The sequence below is a fragment of the Hemicordylus capensis genome, chromosome 2 (assembly GCF_027244095.1).
Source record: "Hemicordylus capensis ecotype Gifberg chromosome 2, rHemCap1.1.pri, whole genome shotgun sequence".
Taxonomy (NCBI): domain Eukaryota; kingdom Metazoa; phylum Chordata; class Lepidosauria; order Squamata; family Cordylidae; genus Hemicordylus; species Hemicordylus capensis.
The window spans coordinates 231,570,200-231,594,559 of record NC_069658.1 but is presented as its reverse complement, the minus strand read 5'-3'; the positions used below and the strand labels follow the sequence as shown (position 1 = coordinate 231,594,559).

At 46.7% G+C, this 24,360-nt stretch overlaps 2 protein-coding genes across 8 annotated transcripts in view; one reads left to right on the top strand and one right to left on the bottom strand.

Annotated features, from left to right (window-relative positions):
- The window catches only part of LOC128342295 (major histocompatibility complex class I-related gene protein-like), a 65,955-nt gene extending 42,082 nt beyond the window's left edge, over positions 1-23,873 (top strand). For 3 of the 6 annotated variants that reach the window (XM_053289451.1, XM_053289448.1, XM_053289453.1), the window contains 2 exons: positions 22,003-22,273; positions 22,592-23,871. In XM_053289451.1, coding sequence (XP_053145426.1) covers positions 22,003-22,259 — 257 coding nt within the window. In that variant the 3' untranslated portion in view covers positions 22,260-22,273; positions 22,592-23,871. Of the gene's footprint in view, positions 1-22,002; positions 22,274-22,591 lie in introns of all 6 variants that reach the window. The other 3 variants (XM_053289449.1, XM_053289447.1, XM_053289450.1) reach the window with 2 other exon arrangements.
- Positions 12,086-18,124, bottom strand: LOC128342303 (endogenous retroviral envelope protein HEMO-like). Of its 2 annotated transcripts, none has more exons than XM_053289474.1 (2): positions 17,661-18,124; positions 12,086-14,653 (listed from the first exon to the last, which is right to left on the bottom strand). In XM_053289474.1, the coding sequence occupies exon 2, from the start codon at positions 14,362-14,364 to the stop codon at positions 12,682-12,684; it is 1,683 nt and encodes a 560-aa protein (XP_053145449.1). In that variant the 5' UTR covers positions 14,365-14,653; positions 17,661-18,124; the 3' UTR covers positions 12,086-12,681. The 2 variants fall into 2 exon arrangements, with proteins under 2 accessions (XP_053145449.1, XP_053145450.1); XM_053289475.1 differs by lacking the exon at positions 17,661-18,124 and adding an exon at positions 14,805-14,916.
- Positions 23,874-24,360: the final 487 nt, after the last annotated feature.

Below are 24,360 nucleotides of genomic sequence, written 5' to 3'. Positions count from 1 at the left end.
TTAATATAATTGTAATAAAACTGTATGATTTGAAAACACTGTCCAACTATACAAGAAATTATAAAACTGGATCAGTAAAAATATAACTATAAATCTCAATAAAACTAATACAAAATGATCAAGTTGTGATTTTGCCAACAAAAGCAGGTTGGGTGGGGACTAATAGTAGACAATTCAATTGCCACTGAAGAAGACTTTATATAGTTGGAACATATCTGGCAACAACATATGAGTGATCAGATGCTGGCAAAATCAGAACATGATTCTTCATCTTTTAATTAAAGCATAATACTGGGAATATTCACCCATACTTCTCCCATTTCATCAGCAATTTTGAAATGAACTATTGGACATTCCAGAGATGTCCATGGAGAATATTTCAATGATCAATTTGTCTTAGTTTTATTGAGATTTATAGTTACATTTTTCCTGATCCAGTTCCATAATTTCTAGTATAGTTGGACAATGTTTACAAATCATACAGTTTTATTACTATTATATTACAATGTTCATCTAATAAAATATTTGGAATCTTTTTTTAATGCTCTGTGGATGCTCTGTGGAAGCATTGCCCTCTCTAGTCCACTATGATGTCATTATATAACTAAATCTGATTGGCTACCTGCTGCAATCACTTGTCAGTGGGGGTCACTCTAAATTAGGAAACAACAACAACAACATTGTTGTTGGAAAGGAGGAAGAAACTTGAAGAAACAGTTGAAGTAAAGACAACTGAGGTAGAAATGACACCAAACAACATAAAAAATGGCAAAAAATTCATTCATTTCTAAATCCCTCTCCTTAAGAAATGGTTACTTTAAACCAAAAATGAAATTGGATAATATTCTGCACACTTCTAGAATATGAAAGAATAGAGGATACACGGACCAGAAAACAAAAACATATACTGGGTAGTATATATGCTGTGTATAAGAGTCTATTCACACACACAACTTACATGAACAAGGATAAATTAAACATATATTATGAAACACACAATTACTAAAGAAACTGCCTGTGTTCTAGACCCCAAAAAAGTGTGGCTGAAGGTCAGTTATGCCCATGGTCCTTATACATGTAGAGATATAGTCCTTCCAGATCTTTTCTCTTGCTGGTTCTTGTTCAAGTTGTTACTCCAAATGTTGCTCAAAATTCTTCCAGATCTTTTTCTTTGCAAGTTCTTATTCTAATAGTAGCTCCTTGTACAAATGTTGCTCCTTCTAATAGATGCTCCTTGTCCAAAAAATACCCAACAGGTATCCTAGGTAATTTTTACCTGTTTCCTCCTGCTTGAACAGGACTTCATCAGGAGAAGTGAGCTGAATACACAATAACACAGGTATCATTTTAAAATACCTTCAACAAATTATGTTAACTCAAAGGGTTAGAAATATTTTAGTAATTACTCACATTTATTTCTTCCGAAGTGACACTGCACCTACCAGTGGTTTCTGAATGAGAAATCCTACTGGATTTCCAAGTTGTACTGGCTTCAAATGGTACAGATAATGCTTAATATATCCTACAGTGTCTGCCAGATGTTTTCACTCCCCTTTGATCACAAGGGATGTGCTTCATTATCCAATCTCGTCTAAATGACCGATTATATTTATGTGCATGTGTGAAGAAACAGCAATGCTAAGCTTCCAAAGAAGCCGTGGACCTTCTGTCCCATTTAAATTCCCAATTATACAAATATAACATGGAACCAAAACATAGCTCATATAAAAGCTTATCAAAAATATATATGATAGTCCAAAAATATGAGTTCTAGATTGTTCTAGAATATGAGCCATATAACCCTTGGATGAAACTAGTGCAGCGTGGCTCTCTTTCCTTGGTTATTTCTTTATTCCTTGTTTGTATTGGCTTATATGTTGTGTAGCATACCACAGGTGGTTCTGCATTGCCCATGCTGCTGCATATGCCTAAGACGTCAGTACTGTTGTGCAAGATTGCCCTTGTGCTACTGCATAAAATTGCACAATCACACATGCACAATGGTAATGTCAATGTTGTTTGTCTTAGGCACTCACAGCAGCATGGGCAGTGCAAAACCACCTTTGGCATGCTGTACAGCAGGTAAGCCTTTGACTTTTAATATATAATCAGAATGCATATATAAATGAGAAGTTCTAGTAAGAACTAATCTGCCTACTTTCCTTTCACTATAACCTTAATTGATAATTACCAACTTCTGCCTCAGACATTCATGTGTCCTCCATCATGGATCGAGGTGGATGACATCATCACAAACTATGCCATTGAGGTGGCTTATGTGTCCCCACAGCTGTAGCAAATTTGATTCAAATTGGTTAGGCAGTACACAAGTTAGCTCACTTGCATCTAAAACGCATCCACCATCTTGAATCGGGGTGGATGACATCATCACAAACTGTGCCGTTGTGTTGTCTCTATGTGTCTCCCACTACAACTGTACCAAATTTGGTTCAAATCAGCTAGATAGTATTGCGAAGTTGATAGGGGGATACACACACACAGAAATCCAGGTGATCTCATAAGCCTACTGGAAATAGGCTGTTCTTGGAATATGGGAGATGCTAATTACACTTGAAGTCACCTAATGGTGCAGCGGGGAAGCAACCTGCCTAGGGTAGGGAGCAAGAGGTTGTCAGAATCTCTGCTGGTATGTTTTCTAGACTATGGGAAACTCCTATATCGGGCAGCAGCAATATAGGGAGATGCTGATAGGCATCATCTCAGACTATGCAGGAGATTGCAATGGTAAACCCCTCCTGACACCGACTCGATGGCATAATCTTTCTTTTTAATTACACCTGAGGTGGGAATAACAGACCAAAACTTTGGGCAATTCACACAGTTTATTAGTATGCAGCAAAGCAAGGCAATTACACTGATGATTCATTGGCTACATGGAATAAACGGGAATGGGGCCATAGCTCAGTCAGTAGAGCATCTGCTTAGCATACAGAAGGTTCCAGATTCAATCCCTGGCAGCCTCTCCAAGTAGGAACATAGGAAACTATCATATACTGAGTCAGACCATTGGTCTATCTAGCTCAGTATTGTCTTCACAGGCTGGCAGTGGCTTCTCCAAGGTTGCAGGCAGGAATCTTTCTCAGCCCTATCTTGGAGAAGCCAGGGAGGGAATTTGAAACCTTCTCCTCTTCCCAGAGCGGCTTCATCCCCTGAGGGGAATATCTTGCAGTGCTCACACATCAAGTCTCTCATTCAGATGCAACCAGGGCAGACCCTGCTTAGCTATGGGGACAAGTCATGCTTGCTACCACGAGACCAGTTCTCCTCTGAAGTAGGGTTGGGAAAGGATCCTGCTTGAAACCTTGGAGAGCTGCTGTTAGTCAGGGCAGACAATGCTTTGCTGGATGGACCAGTGGTACTCTGATGATATAAGGCAGCTTCCTATGTTCCACACAGCCATAAAAGTGCTCAGAAGTGCTGATTAGAAAAGCAGAAAATGACATTATAGCATGCTTATTTTCACGTTTGTGTTCAGCTCCATCCTTCCATGAAGGCATCCTTTATAGCGTCGTTGTCAGAGGCACTTTCCAATGAGATGCACTCAGGCAGTTTCTATAAACAAACAAGTCAAGATTAGTCAAGATTAGGTTCGATGTTTATTTTGGTCATAGATCAGCAATAACTGTACACAGTCAAGCTTAGGTTTAGATGAGATGGTTTCCATGGTTGTAGAAATGGCAGGGAATAATTTTTCCCTGAAGAAAGCAGTCCTTTAGTTTGCCCGGCTGCACTGGCTGACATACTGTGCCATAAGTCGCCCATCCAAAAGTGGTGCCTGCTTGCTGCGTCCAAGTTAGCCAAGAGAGCCTGTCCAAGCAGCTTCTTCTGAAGGCAGAGGCTGCTCTGTGCCTCCACAGCTGTGTGTCATTGAAGCAGTGCTGCTGCTGCTGCTGCTGCCGCCGCCACCACCATTGGGTCACATATGGCACACTGTACTGCTGCCATTGCACATGGACATGCCTTCCACCCCAGCGCTCACTCTCGTGTACCGCGCTCTCTCTCATGTGCGCTCTCTCTCTCTCTCTCTCTCTCTCTCTCACACACACACACACACACACATACACACACCATTTCCTACTTGCTACGTATTCCAATGATATAAAGCCACCAGGTTCTCTCCTCCACACACACATGCTCATAGCTAGCAAATAGGAACATAGGAAGCTGCCATATACTGAGAGACCACAGGTCCATCTCGCTCAGTATTGTCTACACTCTGGCAGCGGCTTCTCCAAGGTTGCAGGCAGGAATCTCCCTCTGCCCTATCTTGGAGATGCTGCCAGGGAGGGGACTTGGAACCTTCTGCATGCAAGCCTGCAGGTGCTCTTTCCAGAGCAGCCCCAGCCCCTCAGGGGAATAACTTAGTGCTCACATGTAGTCTCCCATTCAAATGCAAACCAGGCAGACCCTGCTTCCCTAGGGGAACTATGCTACCACAAGACCAGCTCTTCTCCCTATACAAGACAATTCAATGAAGTAGTCCGCAGAAGAGAGAGGGTGTCCTGGCATTGTGAAACTACAAAAGCAGCAGCAGCAGCAGCAGCAGCAGCAGCAGCAGCAGCAGTCAGGGAGGCTTCGAATGATTCGACTTGCTTCAGTTATCCTTAGGATAGTTCTGCAGGACTGTTCCTTGATTTACCTAAGGGCAAGGAAGACTAAGAGACAGAAGGACCCAGGGCTATCTGCTGAACTCCCAGCTGAAAACGGATTGGAGTCCAAGATTTCAAGCTCTCTTCCAAAGGCAAGACTAAAGTAAACTAGGGGCATGCACTTGTCTCATGGCAAATGGCGCTCATTCGGTTTAATTTGCATTAATCTCAAAACAAGTGCAGAGAAGAATGAAGGGGCACAAAGGGGAATACTGATCAGGAGTTGCATTCCTGTCCAGCAAGCCACTTAAGGATAAGGGCCCCTTACCTTCTTGATGGCAGCAAGGGAAGAAACTGGTGGCCATTCCTGACAGCCACTACCCTTTTCCCAGTATGTCTAGCACATCACAAGTCCAGGGCATTTTGTGGGAGATGGTGACAGCCCGAAAAAAGGCAGCCCCCCCCCCCCACTGGCAGACACCCATTTCCTCCCAAACACCCCAGAATGATGCTGCATTGAGGCATTCTAGCATGGCAGCAACAGAAAAAAGTATAAGAGCACTTAACACATAAGGGCTGTTCTCATGATCATTAATAGGATAGGAGGGCAAGCATCATCCTACCCAACTTCATGTGCACTCCTGTTTTCTGACCAGATGTGAGTTAAAAGCAGGCCAGGAGGGGGAGCAAGTGATCATGTGGGAAGTGCTCTGATGGTGCTTCCTCCTGCCTTGGTAATATGCTAGGGAAAAGTGCTGGTTAAGACAATGCCATTGGAGCCTGCGCTGGCTTCCCACACAATCACTTCCTCCCTCTCCTACCTTGCTTTTAACTGACTCAGTGCCCACAATTCCTGAACTTGGGTAGGACACTCATCCTACCCTATTAATGATCATGAGAACAGCCCTATGATTTGGTTGAAATGATCATGAGAACAGTCCTATGATCTGGTTGTAACGATCATGAGAACAGCCCTATGATCTGGTTATAAGGACTGCAACAAAACCATAGGGCTGTTCTCATGATTGTTAATAGGGCAGGACAAGTGTCCTACCTGAGAGCTGTTTTAGCTCTGTAAGGTACGCTTAGTATCTCCATCACTTAGATATGAAAAAGTTCCAAAATGTGGTTTTACCAGATGACGCACAAGATGAACAAGTCTTTGGGGAAGGAAAATTAATACAGATATATACATAGGAAGACCTCTTAAAATATATATAAGCCTAGGCAATACATGCATTTTAATAACATTGATCGTACCCCAAATACTTAGATTTAGGGAGATCTTAGACCACCTGTCCAAATCATTTTTCATCTGCCCCCAAAACCTTGAAAATTTTAAATTAACCATTTGAGATAATTTTCTAGTCACTACAATAGCTAGATAAACATTCCGGGCAACACTTAAAACCTCATATCTTATATTCATCCATCCTATCATTCAAACCTAAAGGCATCGCCTCTGATTTATCCCAATTAATCAAATAACCAGATACTGAACCAAATCTTTGGATTAATGAAATGAGGTTAGGAATGGATTTTTCTGTCTTATCAATAAATCATATCATCTGCATATAAAGTCACCTTATACTCCACCTCACAATATAATGCCATGAATATTCTCAGAATATCAAATTGCACCTCAGATTGACACTGGGAACCGTGTCAATCAATACAGAAAGGTGAAATATCCTAGACTCAAGCATCCTCTAAGGCCTAGACAGGGTCAATTTCCAGACTAATTCTACTGGTCATGTTTGGAATGATGTTGGCAATTGCTTCAGTAATTAATACATTGATGCTTACTCTTACTCTTTTGAATTTTAACTATTTGAGAAACGAGATAAGCCACACCAACCACTGCTCCACCGACACATATCCATGGAATAGCTGCTTGAGACACTGTTATGCTCAAGAACTTGGCTCCACCTGCAAGGAGAAAGCAACAGTCAGTCCCCAAACCAAGCATTGCACTGGTCCATCAAGATTAGTAAATTGAAAGCATAACTATGGAAACCAAAACTATGCTGTTGTGGGGCCTGAGGATGAAACAAATTTGTGAGCATTTGGAAAATCACCTGGTGATAAGTGGGAGCCAGCATGGCTTTGTCAGCAGCAAGTCATATCAGGCTAATCTCCTTTCCTTTTCCAACAGAGCTACTAGTTTTGTAGACCATGGGAATGAGATGGACATAGTGTATCATGATTTTAGCAAAGCATTTGACAACGTCTCTCCCGTGATATACTTGTTGACAAGTTGGTAAAATGTAGGCTGGGTGCTGCTTTTGCCAGCTGGTTTCATAACTGGTGGAACAATCGTACCCAGCAAGTATTCATTAATGGCCACATGTCATCCCTGAGAGATCACTAACCTTTCATCTGTAGTAAAGCACCATGTACACCTATAGCATTTTGTAAAACAAGCAGCACAATTCACCACGCATGAATTCTCAAATGGGGGAGGGGTGGAGAGCAGCTCTTTCCTCTCCACCAGCCATTCCTTGGGAACTTCTGGCTTGTAAAGGGACGCAAACAACTGGGTTAGACTTGAAATGAGATGCCACCGAGGAGGACTGCGGAGCTCGATTGCAACACCTGTTAGGTCCGAGGATGGTTTCGCCTGAGAGACATGCCTGAAGTAGTGGCAGAGGAGGGGACGGGCGGTGAGCAGAGTGGCCGAGGCCAGGATGTGTTGCGGGAGCCGCTGCCTTGTGCTGCTCCCACCGGACTCCCCAGAACCAGCAGGAGGAGGGGGACTTGTGTGTTTCCAGAGATGTACCTAGGCAATATTGGAGCCTGGACCTAAAGGCCTTTGGAGCCCACCCGCTGCAAGATAAGCATCAATTTTTTTTTAACCTACGGTTCTTGAGGGCACAAACCACACCGCACCCAGGACAGACTAAAGATGAGGGGGGGTGCAGGGGTTTGGAGGCCCTTTGCCCCGAAGTCCAGGGGTAAGAGCGCCTCTCTGTGTCTCCTTGCATTTAAAAAAGAAAGAAAGAAAATCCACCTCTTTGGCCGCTGGCTGCCCCTCTCTTTGCAGTGCTTGCTATCCTCACTGTGTTTTGTGGGGGGGGGGCAAAGCTGCACTGAAACAACAAAAAATGTTTCTTTGTTTTGTAAACTCATTTACTAATGAACAAATCCATGATCTGAGATTATTTTGAGCTCCTTCTCAGTTTTGCTTTTGGGGTGGGTTATTTGGGAGACGGGGGTTGCTGCAATTATTAGTGGCAATTCTCAAACAAACATTTATTTTTATAATTATTTAAAACCTATGAACTGCGCAGGTGCGCCTGTGCAGTTGGGAAGCGACGCCAGGCCAGATGGCAGGCCTCGGCGTTGCTCTGCGCACTCGGCAATCCGCCGCCGCCCGCCACCGCCGCGTTCACTCCCGCCGCCGCCGCCCACCACCGGCGCCGCATGATCCGCCGCCCACCGCCGCCGTGCTCACTCCCGCTGCTGCCCGCCACCGCCGCGCGATCTACCACCACCCGCCACTGCCGCGCGATCCAGGGGGGATGGGGGGGGTCGTGGTGGCACTTTTTGGCGCCCACCACATGACCCACTAAAGTGGCGCCCAAGGCACATGCCATGCCTGCCCCCACTATCGTTACGCCCCTGATAGGACAGGATATACGTTTCAAGGTCACAATGAAGTTTGAATAACAGCATAACCAGGGGCTACAGAGAGAGGGGAATTAAAAGTTCTTGCTTATTCCCGAACTAGCATGGCTACAGAACACCATCTATCTATATAATTAATTCTCCAAGATGGGCCATGTGTGGGGATGTAGCAGAAAGGAGGCAATTGGCTGACAGAGGGGGAGGAGGTGATTGGCTGACAGAGAGTGCGCGAGAGTTTCAGCACTGAAGCGGAGAGAAATAATGGCGGCGGCGAGGAGGTGGAGGCAGGCGGGCAAAGCCCTGCCGGCCTGAAGAGGTGGGCAGACAGCGGGCAAAGCCCCACCGGCCTGAGGAAGCCGTGGGAAGAGGAGGCGGCGGCAGTGGGGAGAAATAATGGCGGTCTTTAACAAAATAATTTAACGATCTATTGTAAGGTGCTCTAAAGACAATGTAGCTGGTGGGAAAGCAAGAAGCAAATGCCCAAATAAATTCAAGACAACTCTATTCCTCCTCCGAGACTCCACATTTGAAGAAGGGGCATGAGAAACCTTGCTGCCTGAGACACAGAAAGGGATGAACACGTTTACTTCATGTTTACTTTATACAGCAGAATTAAGTGGCAAACCTTTTCCTGTTCCACACCACTTAAGCGTTTCCTCCTATAAGCTACAGAGTCCGTACAACCTGGATGACAACTAATAAAAGCCATTATTATTATTATTTATATATTATATAAATATATGTTATATATTTATACCATAGATCGATTATTTATTTATTTATTTATTTTACATTTATATCCCACTCTTCCTCCAAGGAGCCCAGAGCAGTGTACTACATACTTAGGTTTCTCATCACAACAACCCTGTGAAGTAGGTTAGGCTGAGAGAGAAGTGACTGGCCCACAGTCACCCAGCTAGTTTCATGGCTGAATGGGGATTTGAAGTCGGGTCTCCCTGGTCCTACTCCGGCACTCTAGCCACTACACTACGCTGGCTGACAGTAAAGGAGCAATGAGCCCATAGTTTCAATATCTTCTAAATTACAGTAACAGAAACTGTATAAGGGATTTATAAGGGATTTTTTGATATCTACCTTCCAAGACTGTTGTTTGTAAAACAGTGCATCATGCAGCCTGTGTCAAAGCTCTATGATATTTTCGTACTGTAATCGCATTAAAATATCTAGCAGGGTTAAGACTCAGAACTTAGTTGCCCAAATAGACACCAACAGGAATGGAGCCCTCCTGGACAATTTGTCGCTCCATATCATATACAGTGAGGGAAATAAGTATTTGATCCCCTGCTGATTTGTCCGTTTGCCCTCTGACACAGAAATGACCAGGCTATAATTGGAATGGTAGGTTTATTGTAGCTGTGAGAGATGGAATAACAACAAACAAACCCTCAAAAGCCCAGTGCCCAAAAGTCAGCGATGGATTTGCATTGTAGTGAGGGAAATAAGTATTCGATCCCCTATCAACCAGCAAGATTTCAGGCTCCCAGGTGTCTTTTCACTATATGCAGGTAACGAGCTGAGATGAGGAACACCCTCTGTAAGGGAGTGCTCCTAATCCCAGCTTGTTACAGTACCTGTATAAAAGACACCTGTCCATAGAAGCAAGCAATCACTCAGCTTCCAAACTCACCACCATGCCCAAGACCAAAGAGCTGTCGAAGGATGTCAGGGACAAGGTTGTAGACCTGCACAAGGCTGGACTGGGCTACAAGACTATTGACAAGCAGCTTGGTGAGAAGGTGACTACAGTTGGCACGATAACTCACAAATGGAAGAAGCACAAAATAACTGTCAATCTCCCTTGGTATGGGGCTCCATGCAAGATCTCACCTCGTGGAGTTGCAATGATCATGAGAACAGTGACAAAGCAGCCCAGAACTACATGGGGGGAACTTGTCAATGATCTCAGGGCAGCTGGAACCATAGTCACCAAGAAAACAATTGGTAACACACTACGCCGTGAAGGACTGAAATCTTGCAGTGCCCGCAAGGTCCCCCTGCTCAAGGCAGCACATGTACAGGCCCGTCTGCAGTTTGCCAATGCACATCTGAATGACCCAGAGAACTGGGTGAAAGTGTTGTGGTCAGATGAGACCAAAATCGAGCTCTTTGGCATCAACTCAACTCGCCGTGTGTGGAGGAGGAGGAATGCTGCCTATGAGCCCAAGAACACCATCCCCACCATCAAACATGGAGGTGGACACATTATGCTTTGGGGGTGTTTTTCTGCTAAGGGGACAGGACACCTTCACCGCATCGAAGGGACGATGGACGGGACCATGTACCGTCAGATCTTGGGTGAGCACCTCCTTCCCTCAGCCAGGGCATTGAGAATGGGTCGTGGATGGGTATTCCAGCATGACAATGACCCAAAACACACAGCCAAGGCAACAAAGGAGTGGCTCAAGAAGAAGCACATGAAGGTCCTGGAGTGGCCCAGCCAGTCTCCAGACCTTAATCCCATAGAAAATCTGTGGAGGGAGCTGAAGGTTCGGGTTGCCAAACATCAGCCTCGAAACCTTTCTGACTTGGAGAGGATCTGCAAAGAGGAGTGGGACAACATCCCTCCTGGGTTGTGTGCAAACCTGGTGGCCAACTACAAGAAACGTCTGACCTCTGTGATTGCCAACAAGGGTTTTGCCACCAAGTACTAAGACATCTTTTGTGAAGGGATCGAATACTTATTTCCCTCACTACAATGCAAATCCATCGCTGACTTTTGGGCACTGGGCTTTTGAGGGTTTGTTTGTTGTTATTCTGTCTCTCACAGCTACAATAAACCTACCATTCCAATTATAGCCTGGTCATTTCTGTGTCAGAGGGCAAACGGACAAAATCAGCAGGGGATCAAATACTTATTTCCCTCACTGTATTTGTTGTCTCATTTTCCTCCCATCCTCCATTTTGTTTACTGAAATCATTTTTCTCTCTCTCCCCCCCTACTTACTCACCTTGGCTCTGATCTCTCCAAAGTAAAAAACAGCCAAGAAAATCTGGTTTTAAAAGTTGCCCGGAACTGAGGTGGAGGGCAGCTCAATCAGGAATCCACTTTATTTATTGGCTGAGGTACCTGCCACTCAAGTAGCCAGCCCGCCTGCTCCCCTCGGCCTTGTTTCTCAGGGGGGCTCTGCTTAAAGAAGGGGATGCTGGTGGGGGAAGAGCCAAGTCAGCAGCAGCTGGGGAAGATTCTGCTGAGCACCCAAGACATAAACGGACTCTGCAGGAGGCAGTCGGCTTAACACAGACATTGCAATATGAAGAATGGACTTCAAAGGGCTCACCAAAAATGCGGTTCTCACAGTGCCTTTAATCTAGCTCTGAGGCGCCCCCCTCCACCCATGGCGGGGCCTCCCGCAATTTCTTTATTTATTAAATTTATACCCCACCCAAACGTACATCTCTGGGCGGCTAACAACAATTAAAACACATATAAAAGTTAAAACAGTTCAACATATAGCACATATAAAAGTTAAAATAATACAATAATTTAAAAACCCTAAAATTAACAAACAGCATTTTAAAATTAAAAACCCGAGAAGGCTTGGGTGGGGGGGAAAAAAGTGTTCTCAAATATTTTTTTAAAAATAGCCAGAGATGTCATTTCAGTTGCAGTATCTGCGGTAGGCTTAAACCAGCCCTGCAAATTTAAAAAGCAGGGAAGAGAAAAAGAATGATTTCAGTAGACCAAGTGGAGGGTGGGAGGAAAATGAGAACTGTAATGTGTTGCTGTTTGCTGAATTCAGCTTGAAGTACTGGGGTACCCCTAACCCCAATAGGGGAGGTTTGTTCCTGGGTGGATGGAGCCCAATAATCAGCCCAGACGAGAGGACTTAAGATCAGAATTTATTTGCCCTAAAGTAGCAAAGGGGCTGCTCGGCTCATGCTCAGAGCAGGACAAGTACAAAACAGCAAAGTAACATAGTTATACACTTCCATGCTATTCCTCTGAAGTTAGCTACAGAAGAAAGGCAGTTATATGTCATAAACTCGTGGTAAGCCAAATGTTGTCTCAAGAACGAGTTACAAAATACCCGCGCAAAGCTGTTGGCTGGTTTAAACTAGTCATGCCTTGCTCCATCAGCACTTGTGGTTTCTGCTACTAAGCAAAAAACAAGGAAAAGAGGTAAAGGTTCTTTAACACAGCTCAGCAATATGGCGTTGCTTATGCCAAGCAACAAATCTTACATGAGCATTCTTATGAGCATATTCCCTGAAATGTGTCTCCTTTACACCAGTCCCCCCTTCTGTTGGTCAAAATATGATTCATCATATTGGCTCTATGTACCCTGAATCACTCTGGCCAATTGGGCTAATTGGCCCTTCGTGCTCTGAGTCTATGCAAGTAATTGGGCCCTTATATTCCGGATCTCTGTAGCCGATGATATCTGATCTTTCATCATCATCCTGATAAATCACATGGTCTCCCTCAAAGGACATCAAGGCCACTACATCTCGTGTTGGGGTTTTCAGGGATACAACTTTTCATCAAGCGATAAGCGGCAGGTGCACAATTAGCAAAGCAGCAGCCAAAGAAGATCACTATGCCTAGTACTAAGACTCCCATCACTAAAGACCGTAGCCAGCCTAGATTGGGTAACCAATCTGTGAGCCAACCCCAGAGGTCCCAAACCTCTTGTTTCCCTATATCATGAAACACCTTTATGGAATTTTTGAGCTCCTGGGCCTTCTGGGTTATTTGATGGTTCTTATCTATGTAATAACAACACTTTCCCCCAATTAGGGCACACGCTCCTCCTTGTTGGGCGGCGAGGATGTCAAGCGCCCTTCGATTCTGGAGCACCACCTGTGAGAAGGATGGAACTTCCAACTGTAGGTCCATCAACATACTCAAAGTATCATTGAACGATTTTTCAATCTCCCTGGAAATATTCATTATCGCTCTCTCAAGCTCCATTGCCCCTAATCCTGGTAGGATTTCTCGCCAGGCCTTGTGGAAGCCAGCGTTTCGCTCCACCACTGGGTTGATGTCCCTTTTTCCTCGATGCAAGGAACTCCCCAAGTTCAGAACTCTTGAGGTGTTTAAGTGTGGGTGTACCTCTATCCGGGGGGCCAAATAGGAAGGGGCGCAGCGGCCTCTCCATCCGGGAGGCAACGCCTTATATACTGCTCTGCCACAGACCCAATACATTCCTGGTTCGTTCAGGATCAGGGTCAAAAAGTTCCCGTACCCGTACCTTTGCTTCCCCACCTTCTTTTCCCCTCGGTTAAGAGATAGTTTACAATGGTCATCCAAGCTAAAGGTCCCAGAGTCACCTGCCGCCCCACCATACCATCTGTGAGTCAAATTTTGGTCTCTATGAAAAGCACAAGCGATGCTGTGCCACAGGCGCCAGAAGGGGGTATCCCAAGTATAGGTTCCATTGTCACATGTTTCATTCTTGTCTGCTGTCTTATTGACTAGGATACCCATGCGGTCATGCAAATATAGGGTTTGATTCCATATTCCCTGGGAATCGTTTCCCCAGCCCCCCTCTGTAAAATTGAACAATGTAATCGAGGTGACCCCATGCTGCCCACCCTGCAAGGGAAAATACTCTCCCACATTCAACTGTCCTTCCTCACATTCCTCCTTAGGAGGCCCGTAATCATCTTCTGCTGGGACAAACTCCCCATCTAGAGAGTCAAAAATCCATGTGTGGGCACAATATTCATGTGGCACTACTCCCAAGAATTGGCCTGTGCCATTTTCGTTTTGAATGCAGATAGGGTGCTGCATCAGACTTTCTACATGGAATTCAGGGATTCCCAGGGAGTACCAATTCCTTTCCCATTTGCGACTAAAAGTCCTGACCTGATACTTGCCTTCCCTCCGTGTGGGTCTCCAAGCGAGGTCGGTATTGCTCACCCAGGTGGGGCCCCATCCCAACCTTGGGGATCTTACCCACCATGTGAGGGGTACTGGACCGCTCACTAAAGCGATCTGCTCTTCTGAATATATGTCAGCGTGTGTGCATATCCAGCAGTCCTTAATCTTAGTAGCGTCCACCATAGCCTGGAGGCCTCGAACCTGGGGGTGTGGTTTTGACTGCCCCTGGATGGTCAGGAACAGACTCAAAATGGCCGCCCACAGCAAAGTCCATCTGGCCATGGTTAATTCGTGGATTGTCTTTGGAACTTGATATGCAAGGGCTGTTCGGAGGTGGGGGATGGGAGCACTGTCCAAGTGGGGTCTGGTGGCAGATCCTCCAGAAGAGCTGATGGTGCGTATTTCACTCTGGTATGGTGGGCCCACGAACAGCCGTTCTGGTGGTCAACAGAACCATATGCGGGCCTTCCCAGCTGGCTTGTAGGGGTTCTTTCTTCCACTTCAGGACCAGGACTTGGTCTCCGGGCTGGAAGGAATGCGCCTGTGCCTTGGGTTCCGGCCGCTCGATCTCCTGTAAATAGGGAGACAAAGAAGAAAAAAACTGCGTCAATTCCTGTATGTATGCTGTTTGTGCATCCTCCCCCTTTACATTTAGATCAATATCATTCGTGATATTTGAAATAAGAGCAAAGCAAAGGCAGATTAAAACCCCTCCAACTCACCTGCTTGCCGGTTTCCGCAACGGGGACTGGTTCTTCAGGCTTTGTAAGCGCAAGACCATCCATGGTTTCCTCCTCCTCACCGCTTTCAGATGATGAAGTAAAGCACACAGCCCTACAGTAATCGGACCATGGGTCGGTGGGACTTGGGGTCAGGCAATCACAAGATCCCCAGTCCTCGCTTGGCCTGCAGCACTTGCGCTCACAATAGGATACCCTAGGCCTGGATGACAGGTAAGATTCGCACCCACACTCATCTGAATAAGTATACTCTCCACATGAGCTATCACAACACTGCTCGTCGCACCATGCAAATTGTGGTCTGCTCTTCACCCATTTTTTCTTCTTCCTAAGCCGCTTTTGTTTCACAGGCTCTTCTGTTTCAGGATCTGATGAACACACGTTTCCCACTTTGGAGATAGTAGCTGGAGGCTCTTCATCTTCAGTTTCCATGGTGGTTAGAAGGCTGGTGTCACAGCGCCCGCAATCACATTCTAGTCTACCACCCTCATCCAAGGGCCCTGCTGCAAAGTTAGTTTCTGGAACCTCACCAGCAATAAGATCAGCCATCTGAGGGGTTTTCATACCCGTAGGAAAGAAGGACAGACTCTGTGGTTGCACAGGTTTAATCTTCATGGGTGCCTGTGCCAATGATGGGTCAGTGGGGCGCAGTTGAGTACTAGCACCAGCCATCGTATCTGTACAGCTGTAAAATGACTTCCCTCTAAACACACCACCCCCTTAGTCCTGTTCGTAGAGGGGTCACTTGACCCCATTTCACCCAATAAAGTTACACAAAATGGCCGCCCGTCCATTATCACACCTGCGCACACGGACCTTTCTGGGGTCTGAAACCTGTTCCCATTGGTCCAGGGTGGCTAGGCGTGTTCGTAGAGGGGTCACATGCCCACCTTCGGGACATGTCTGGACATATTCTGGGGTAGGCGTGGTAGGGTGGGTGCCAAACTTCCGGGGTGAGGGCATACCCCTACTTATGACCCTTTCCGGCCATGTGGGGGTCTCCTCTGGCCCTTTCTGATGATGTATTTCCGGTGGCGCATATCCGGTGAAGTATTTCCGGTGACGGCAGCGCATTTTGACAGTTGCACGCCCTGCCACCTGTGATGTCACTATGATGTCATCCTCCAGCCACGTGCATTTGTTTGTAAACAAAAACACATGGCTTTTGACAGCAGCTACTGGCATCTCACATGCATGGTGCTGATAAAAATGTCCTGCTGTAATCTGTGTTCAACATAATGTGTGAAGAACTTGTACCTTGGTACAGAGTAGTAAACTACACTTGTACGAGCATTCAACATGATGTCTGAACATGGCACTTGTGGTCTCTGAAAACTATTCAATTTCCTTTGCTATCACAAAATCGGTGAATTTAAGTCAGGATAAACCTCACAGATGTGAACAAAGCACATTCCAAATCTTTACAAATAATGTGTGCAGCCAATATTGTAAACTGTGTTACACACACACACACACACACAGATGTTTTGTAAGTAGGGGGAGGGGGGATGATTTCAGTAAACAAAGAGGAGGATGGGAGGGAAATAAGTCCCCCACCTGCGCAAATTAAGCATCATCACTCTCGAACGGGTGACCACACCATCCAGGAGGTCTATCAACGGCTACTAGTCAGTGGGCTGTGGGCCACCTCCAACCTCAAAGGCAGGATGCCTCTGAGTACCAGTTGAGTAATAGCAGGGGAGAGGCCAGGCCCTCAACTCCTGCCTGTGGCTCTCAGCGGCATCTGGTGGGCCACTGTGCGAAACAGGATGCTGGACTAGATGGGCCTTCTTGGGCCTGATCCAGCAGGGCTGTTCTTATGTTCAGGACAGACTAAAGAGGATTTGGGGGGCCCCTGGGGTTGCAGAGGCCTTGGTCTTTGGCCCGCAAGTCTAGGGGTAAGAGCACCTCTGATTGCAGCCTGTGTCAAAGCTCTACAATGTTTTGGCACCATAATCAAGTTAAGAGATCTAGCAGGGTTAATTGCCCAAATAGACACCAACAAGGATGGAGCCCTGGTCAGCACAGTGTAGTGGTTAGAGTGCTGGACTAGGACCCGGGAGCCCCGAGTTCAAATCCCCATTCAGCCATGAGACTTGCTGGGTGACTCGGGACCAGTCACTTCTCTCTCAGCCTAACCTACTTCGCAGGGTTGTTGTGAGGAGAAACAGAAGTATGTAGTATGAATTGGGCTCCACGGAGGAAGAGCAGGATATAAAATGTAAATAAATAAATAATAAAACTGTTGCTCCATATCATATATGCATTGTCGAAGGTTTGTTGTCTCAATCCTTTTCATTGATCTCAGTCACTATCTCTACCTATGTTGGGAGTTGTTTAAGGTTGCCAACTCAGACTGAAGAGACTCCTCCAGATTCCCCCCGCCCAATATTTTCCACAATATTAAACCATTAAAATATCTAAGACTGCTTTCGACTGGCGATTGAGGCTCATTCCTGAAAACCCCAGGCCAGTTCGAGAAAGCTAGCAACCCCAGATGGTCAGGGAAGCTAAAATAGGAGTTGGGAGATCACGTGTTAGTCTGAGCCCACTGGGGGAAATGCCGAAGTTAACATTTTAACAAATAAATTGCCCACTTGGAAACATTGGATGGCGGGGAGTAGCTCCTTTAAGGGCGGGTAACTTTTATTCTTCCAAGAGCTACAAGGAAAGCTTTTGGTTTGAGCAGTACGAACTGTGTTGCCTCTGATGTTTAATTCGGGGCTGGGGGGGGGGCGGCAACCTGATTCACCCTTACTGGGGTGGGTGGTAAACCCCACTGAGCTCAGCGGGAGTCGCCTACTAAACGTGACATGGATACGATGCGCGGTCGCTTACCTAAAGCTTGGCCAATTGACTGGGTGATAGTTTGCTCCTTGCAGAACACCGAACCCGACAGATGGAAGCGAACATGCCGCCTCCTTCTCTTAAGCAGATCTGGCGGCAAAGCTGCTCTTTTCTCCTGAACGAGGAAGGCGGGCGGAAATCGTTTTTGCTCGGCTCAGACGTCAGTTTCCCGCCTTTCACTTTCACGCTCACTTCTCTCCAGTGTCCTCCTAAGCAGATATGGTGGAGAGAACAACACTTGCACCCAGCCTTCTGGGCGGTGCGGTTCCCTAGGGCCTGGGGAAAGGGGAAGTAGGTGGGGTTCTCCATCCAAAACGGAGCGGGTGTGGGTGTGTGTCCTTTTTCCTGTTTGCATTCTCACTTGCATGTGTTTTGTAAACGCTCCGGGGCACGGGCCTCCTCCGTATTGTTCTGTCCGGTTGATTTAGAACTCGTGCTCCGTAATGCAACAAGCACTCTTGAAACGTAGTCATTGTGTATGAATTGAGGTGACGGGGTAGAGTTTAAAGAGGAAAGAGGTAGGCATTAGCCCTGGGAGAAAGTTCGATCCCAGGGGAAATGCATTGGGTGCGCGCGCGCCCCCCGATTTCAACAGGGATTCCATTCAGCCAATTGGGAAGAGTCCTGATTTCGTCAGTGGCTGCTAGCCAGATAGTGTATCGGAGGTGGGCAAGAGAGTGTGTATTGTTGCCTAACTCCCGTCCCAGCTCCAAGAACAAGACAGATGCCTCTCAGCCAGCGGTTGTTCCTTCAGCGCTGGGAAACGATGAGAAGAAAAGCCGCTGCTGCGTTGTCTCCGTCCAGAGCAGGGCTGCACAACTTTGGCCCGCTCTATTGTTGGACTACAACTCCCATAATCTTTAGACACTGGAGCCAATAGTTAGGGGTGATGGGAGTTGTAGTCCAAAAACTACCTGGAGGGCCAAAATTGTGCAGGCCTGCTGCCCTCTTTTGCTTTGGGTTTTAATAGACAGGACAAGGGAGACACCAGCAACGGCTGGCCACTGAAGAAGGGATGCTGTGCTCAGCTGAACTGGGTTGAACAGGGAGAACTGGTCTACTTCTGAATATAAGATGGAGCCACCACTTTATTATTATTTCCACAAATATGCACAAGCATATTTATGCTTTCCATTATTATTATTATTAATAATAAGTATTTATTGTTTACACAGTCAGACAGGTGTTATTGACTGGTTTGTTTTATCCAGACATCAAGTCCTTCCCAAGGACCTGGGATGGCTGAATTTTATTATCAATATTGTTGCTGATTATTATTATTGTTGTTGTTGTTGTTGTTGTTTACACAGTCAGGCAGGTGTTACTGGCTGGTTTGTTTTATCCAGACATTGAGTCCTTCCCAAGGACCTGGGATGGCTGGATTTTATGGTCCATACTGTTGGTTATTATAGATATCGTCGCAGAATATAGGCTGTTCCCAGTAAAGTTGCTTTTTGTAATTGGCTGATGGTGATTTCTGTGGCTCCAATGGTGTTGAGGTGCTCTTCAAGGTCTTTTGGAACTGCACCCAGGGCGCCAATTACTACTGGGATTATTTTGGTCGTCTTCTGCCACAGCCTTTCAATTTCAATTTGTAGATCTTTGTATTTTGTGATTTTTTCTATTTCTTTTTCTTCTATTCTGCTGTCCCCTGGTATTGCTATGTCAATGATGATGATGATTAATAATTCGATTTCTATTCCGCCCTTCCAAAAATGGCTCAGGGCAGTTTACACAGAGAAATAATAAATAAATAGAATGGATCCCTGTCCCCAAAGGGCTCACATTCTAAAAAGAAACATAAGATAGACACCAGCAACAGTCACTGGAGGTACTGTGCTGGGGGTGCATGGGGCCAGTTGCTCTCCCCTTGCTCAATAAAGAGAATCACCACATTAAAAAGGTGCCTCTTTGCTCAGTTAGCAGAGGTTCTTTCCAGTTCTTGTTCTGGGTTCCTCGGAGGGGTGATAGTGAAGCTGCCTACCACTCTGTGGCAGTGATGCTACTGCAGATTTGTGGAAAAGTTAGGCATGTGCTGGTGAAATTACTTCAAGGGCAAGCATGACTTGTCCCCTTAGCTAAACAGGGTCCACCCTGGTTGCATATGAATGGGAGACTTGGTGTGTGAGCAGCATTGTAGATATTCCCCTCAGGGGATGGAGCCGCTGTGGGAAGAACAGAAGGTTCTAAGTTCCCTCCCTGGAAGCATCTCCAAGATAGGGCTGAGAGAGATCCCTGCCTGCAACCTTGGAGAAGCCACAGGCAGTCTGTGTAGACCAGGGCTGCTCAACTTCGGCCCGCCTGCAGATGTTAGTTTACAACTCCCATAATCCCTGGCTCTTGGCCACTGTGACTGGGGATTATGGGAGTTGTAGTCCAAAAACAGGTCGGGGGGCGGCGGCACTAAGTTGAGCAGGCTTGGTGTAGACAGTACTGAGCTAGATAGACCAATGGTCTGACTCGGTATATGGCAGCTTCCTATGTTCCTATAAAACAACTGCCCTTCTATTGGAGGACTCCTCTGGCTAAGCTCTCCCTTGTGCTGGCCAGAGAGGGCAGAACTTGAACCCAGCTGAATGTTGTGTGCATGCACGTGCACTCTATGCATTTTTTTTTTGTCACATGAAAAGGGGGACAGGCTTGGGGTTCTCCATCTGAAGAGTGGCCCCTTGCAAATTCCTAACTTGTATAATTCTGCAGGAGTAGGCCAAGGTCTTTGGGCATTCCAAGCTGACCCCTTTAGGCTTTAAAGGAGGCGAAGAAGGGATGCTAACGGTTTCCCTTCTGCCACTGCAGCTTTGCACTCCTCTTTCCCTTCCTTTCTCCTCCCTCTCCTCCTGTTCTGGGGATGGCAGCCATCCAGCCACCCAGCTATTCCCTCTCCCATTCCCGTACTACTCCATTCATCACTCTCCTTGATTGGCCCCCAAAGGCTTCTCTCCCCCCCTTCCCTATTCTTCCTCTCAGCTCCCCTGGCCACTTGGTTCCCCCACCTCCTTCCCCCTCTTATTGCTCATCTTCTTTGGCTTCCTGGAGATTCCCCTCTCCAGAGACCCTCCTTCTCCTGCATAGGGTATTTTATCCAGGGTCTGACCTCCAGTGGCCCATGTGCAGTGGCGGCAGCCCCGCTCACCCTGCCCCCCGCGTCTGATGTTAGACACAGGACATAACTCCCAAAGGGGCCACATGGCCCTTTCAGGTGCTAGTCTGGTGCTGGTGCTGCGTTCGCAGTGCAGCTAGGAGCGGCTCTTCCCTGCCTTAAGGCAGAGAAGAGCTGCTCCTGGCCGCGCCGTGAATAGCAATAGCAATAGCACTTACATTTATATACCGCTCTATAGCCGGAGCTCTCTAAGCGGTTTACAATGATTTTTAGCATATTGCCCCCAACATTCTGGGTACTCATTTTACCGACCTCGGAAGTATGGAAGGCTGAGTCAACCTTGAGCCCCTGGTCAGGATCGAACTTGTAACCTTCTGGTTACAGGGCGGCAGTTTGTAAACACAGCACTGGCCATTTAACTCTTGAAGGGGCTGTGCGTTCGCAGCGCAGCCAGGAGTGGCGCTTCTCTGTCTTAAGGGCAAGGAAGAGCCACTCCTGGCCGCGCTGCAAATACAGCGGCCATTTAACTCCTGTATGGGGGCCGTGTGGCCCCGGCTCGGGAGCTTAACCAGCACCCCCGCGTCTGACGTCAGACATGGTGGGCGTGTCGGGGCCGCGAGGTGCGGCCCCTGATTGGGTGTGGCCCAGGTTCTTTGAACCCATTTGCCCAATGGTGGCTCCGCCCCTGATTTTATCCCTGCTAACTGAGCAAAGAAGCACCTTTTCAAGTGGTGGCTCTCTTATTCTTCTCAGGGGAGAACATTTGTCCCTATCCAACCCCAGCATAGCATCCCTCCAGTGGCTGTTGCTGGTGTCTGCCTTGCATTGCTTTTATGTTGTGAACCCTTTGGGGAAAGGGAACTATCTTCCTCTTATTTTTTCCTACGTAAACTGCTCCTATGTAAACAATGAATGCACCACTGTGAGACCTTAAAGACCAAGTTGAAGACAGATCATCCTGGAGAGAATCTATCTATATGGTCGCTAAGAGTCGACACCAACTTGACAGTAATTAAACAAAAAAATCAATCAAACTGCTCTGAGAACATCTTTGCTGAAAAGCTGTATATAAATAATAATTTTTTTGATAGACAGAAACCTCCCCCAGTCCATATTTTATGCAAACACATCCTGGGCTTTTGAACTTGGGGTGGGGGCTGCTGTGACATATGTGATTTGGGGTTCCCTGGGCTGAAGACTCACTTAACTCTGCCTTTCTCTCTTCCTTTCCAGACTCCTCCTCACACACCTTGCACCATCTCTACCTGGGGGTCTCAGAATCCATCCAGGGCCTACCCTGGTTCACTCAGTTGGGGTATGTGGATGACCAACTCATCACTCGCTATGACAGCAACCCAAGGAAAGACCAGCCACAAGTCCCCTGGATGGAGAAGGCAGAGGATGCCTGGTTCTGGGAGCGGGAGACCCATCATGCTCGAGATGCCGAGTTCTTCTTCCAGCAGGCCCTGGTGATCCTGCAGACTCGCTAAAATCAGAGTGGGGGGTGAGTGGGGGTGGGATGGGTTTGATATTTCTCCCACCTAACAATGGGAGATGGGGAAGGGAAATGGTTGGCAGGAAAGGGAGGTGCCCCCCAGGAAAGAAGTCTCCACCATCAGTTTGACTGAAATGAAAGGCAGGGGAGTGAACACCCTCTGCACACACACCTCCTTTCCCACTACCCACCCCTCTGTGCCACTTCGGTTCACTGGGATAGGAAAGCCTTGGTTTCTTCTTTGGGGTGGCCCTCCCAACCGTGCGAACTTTCTGCAACCAGAGTGGAGGTGACCTTGGATTTGATGCCCCTTATTTCTAACCCCAGGGACAGGAGATGAGATGCATGTGCTGCCAGGAAGGGAGAAGGAGTCTTCTCCCAGGATAAAAGTCTCCTTTCTCAAATTGACTGCAACCAGAGGAGATGCAGCAGAGAGGAAGTCCCTGCCCTAGGGACAGCCCTGCAATATACCTCCCTTTCATGTCTCCAGAGGGAAGTCTTGACGGAGGCGGTTCTGTGTGTTCCCCAGGTGGGAGCTGACATATGAGATGAACTGGGAAGCAGACTGTGCCATCCATTTCCACCACCATACCTGCAAGTTCCGGTAGAACAGTATCCACGTCCCCACCCCTGAAGGCAGATGGCTTCCAAATTAATTCCTTTTCTTGGAGAGGGAGGGGCCTGGCACTGATGTAAAATCCGTTTTTCCTGGGCATGTATCTCTCCTCCCCCCATCTTATTTAGTCTATGCTCAGTGACTATTTTTTAATCTGAATATATCCTCCCCTGCCTCTGCCCACTTCCTGCCTATACACAATAACAGGAAGTTCCTTTCCTGGGGCTCAGTGGACTCGATTGTTCAGCCTCCTTGGCAGGTGCTGAAGGCTCTGCCCTTCTCTGTTCCTTTCCAGATTCCTCCTCCTCCTCCTCACACTCCCTCCACCATCACTACCTACCTGGGGGTCTTGGAATCCATCCGGGTAGACATGTCCGTATCATTTTCCATCTTCTGAGAGCAGGTAGTTGAGGTGGAGGAAGGCCCGGCTGAGCATCTCTCTTTGGGAGTGCAAAACAGAGAGCAAATCCGTCTTTCTTTTTGAAAGAGGTGTGGAAGGAAATGGCTTAACTTCAGCAGTTTTATCCTTGCTAGTAAGGAACTGTAGCAAAGGAAGAAAATGGCAGACAGCAATGTTTAAATATAAACACTCCAATGCAAAAGTCTCCTTTCACACTCCCTCCACCAGTACTTGTCACTTATGTTGGTTGCAACAAGTGCAGGGTGGTGGTGGTGGGAAGACAAAACTGAGCTAGATAGACCAATGGTCTGACTCCATCTGACTTCAAATGCTAGCTGGCAGTTGATTCAACTAAAGCATTTATAGTCTTTGGTCCTGATGGGAATCTGAAATTCCATCTTTATTATTGGACTTGGAACATTTATTGGATGCACCTAAGCCTGTAACCTTGCTCTATCAGAAACTTAAAGACATTGATAAGATTGATATTGGTTATATCTGAGATCTTTGGAAAAAATAACCTTGAATACCTCATCTTATTAAAACAGTGGTGGATCACTTTGAAAATAATGAAATATGCCTTTTTAGATCTCAAAATGCAGCTCTATTGGCTATATTTTAATTCACTGATTAAAAAAACACACCTTTACTGGTCCAAAATAAGTTAAGTTGTCCTTTTTGCTAAGCAGAGTCTGTCCTGGTTACATATGCATGGGAGACCACATGTGTGAGCACTATGAGATATTTCCCTTTGAGGATGGGGCCGCTCTGGGAAGATCATCTGCAGGCTTGCATACAGAAGGTTCCAAGTTCCCTCCCTGGCAGCATCTCCAAGATAGGGCTGAGAGAGATTCCTGCCTACAACCTTGGAGACGTCGCTGCCAGTCTGTGTAGACAGTACTGAGCAGGAGCATAGCAAGGTTGGAGTGGGCCCAGAGACAATGTTTTAAAATGCTCCCCCACCCCCCCCAGCACTGAAGCTCAGCTCGTGAAGTAAATAAATCTTAAATGAGGCTGAAGAGTGGTAACAAAAAGTATAGTAAAATTTATATATACTAGCCAACTTGCACAGAGCATCTG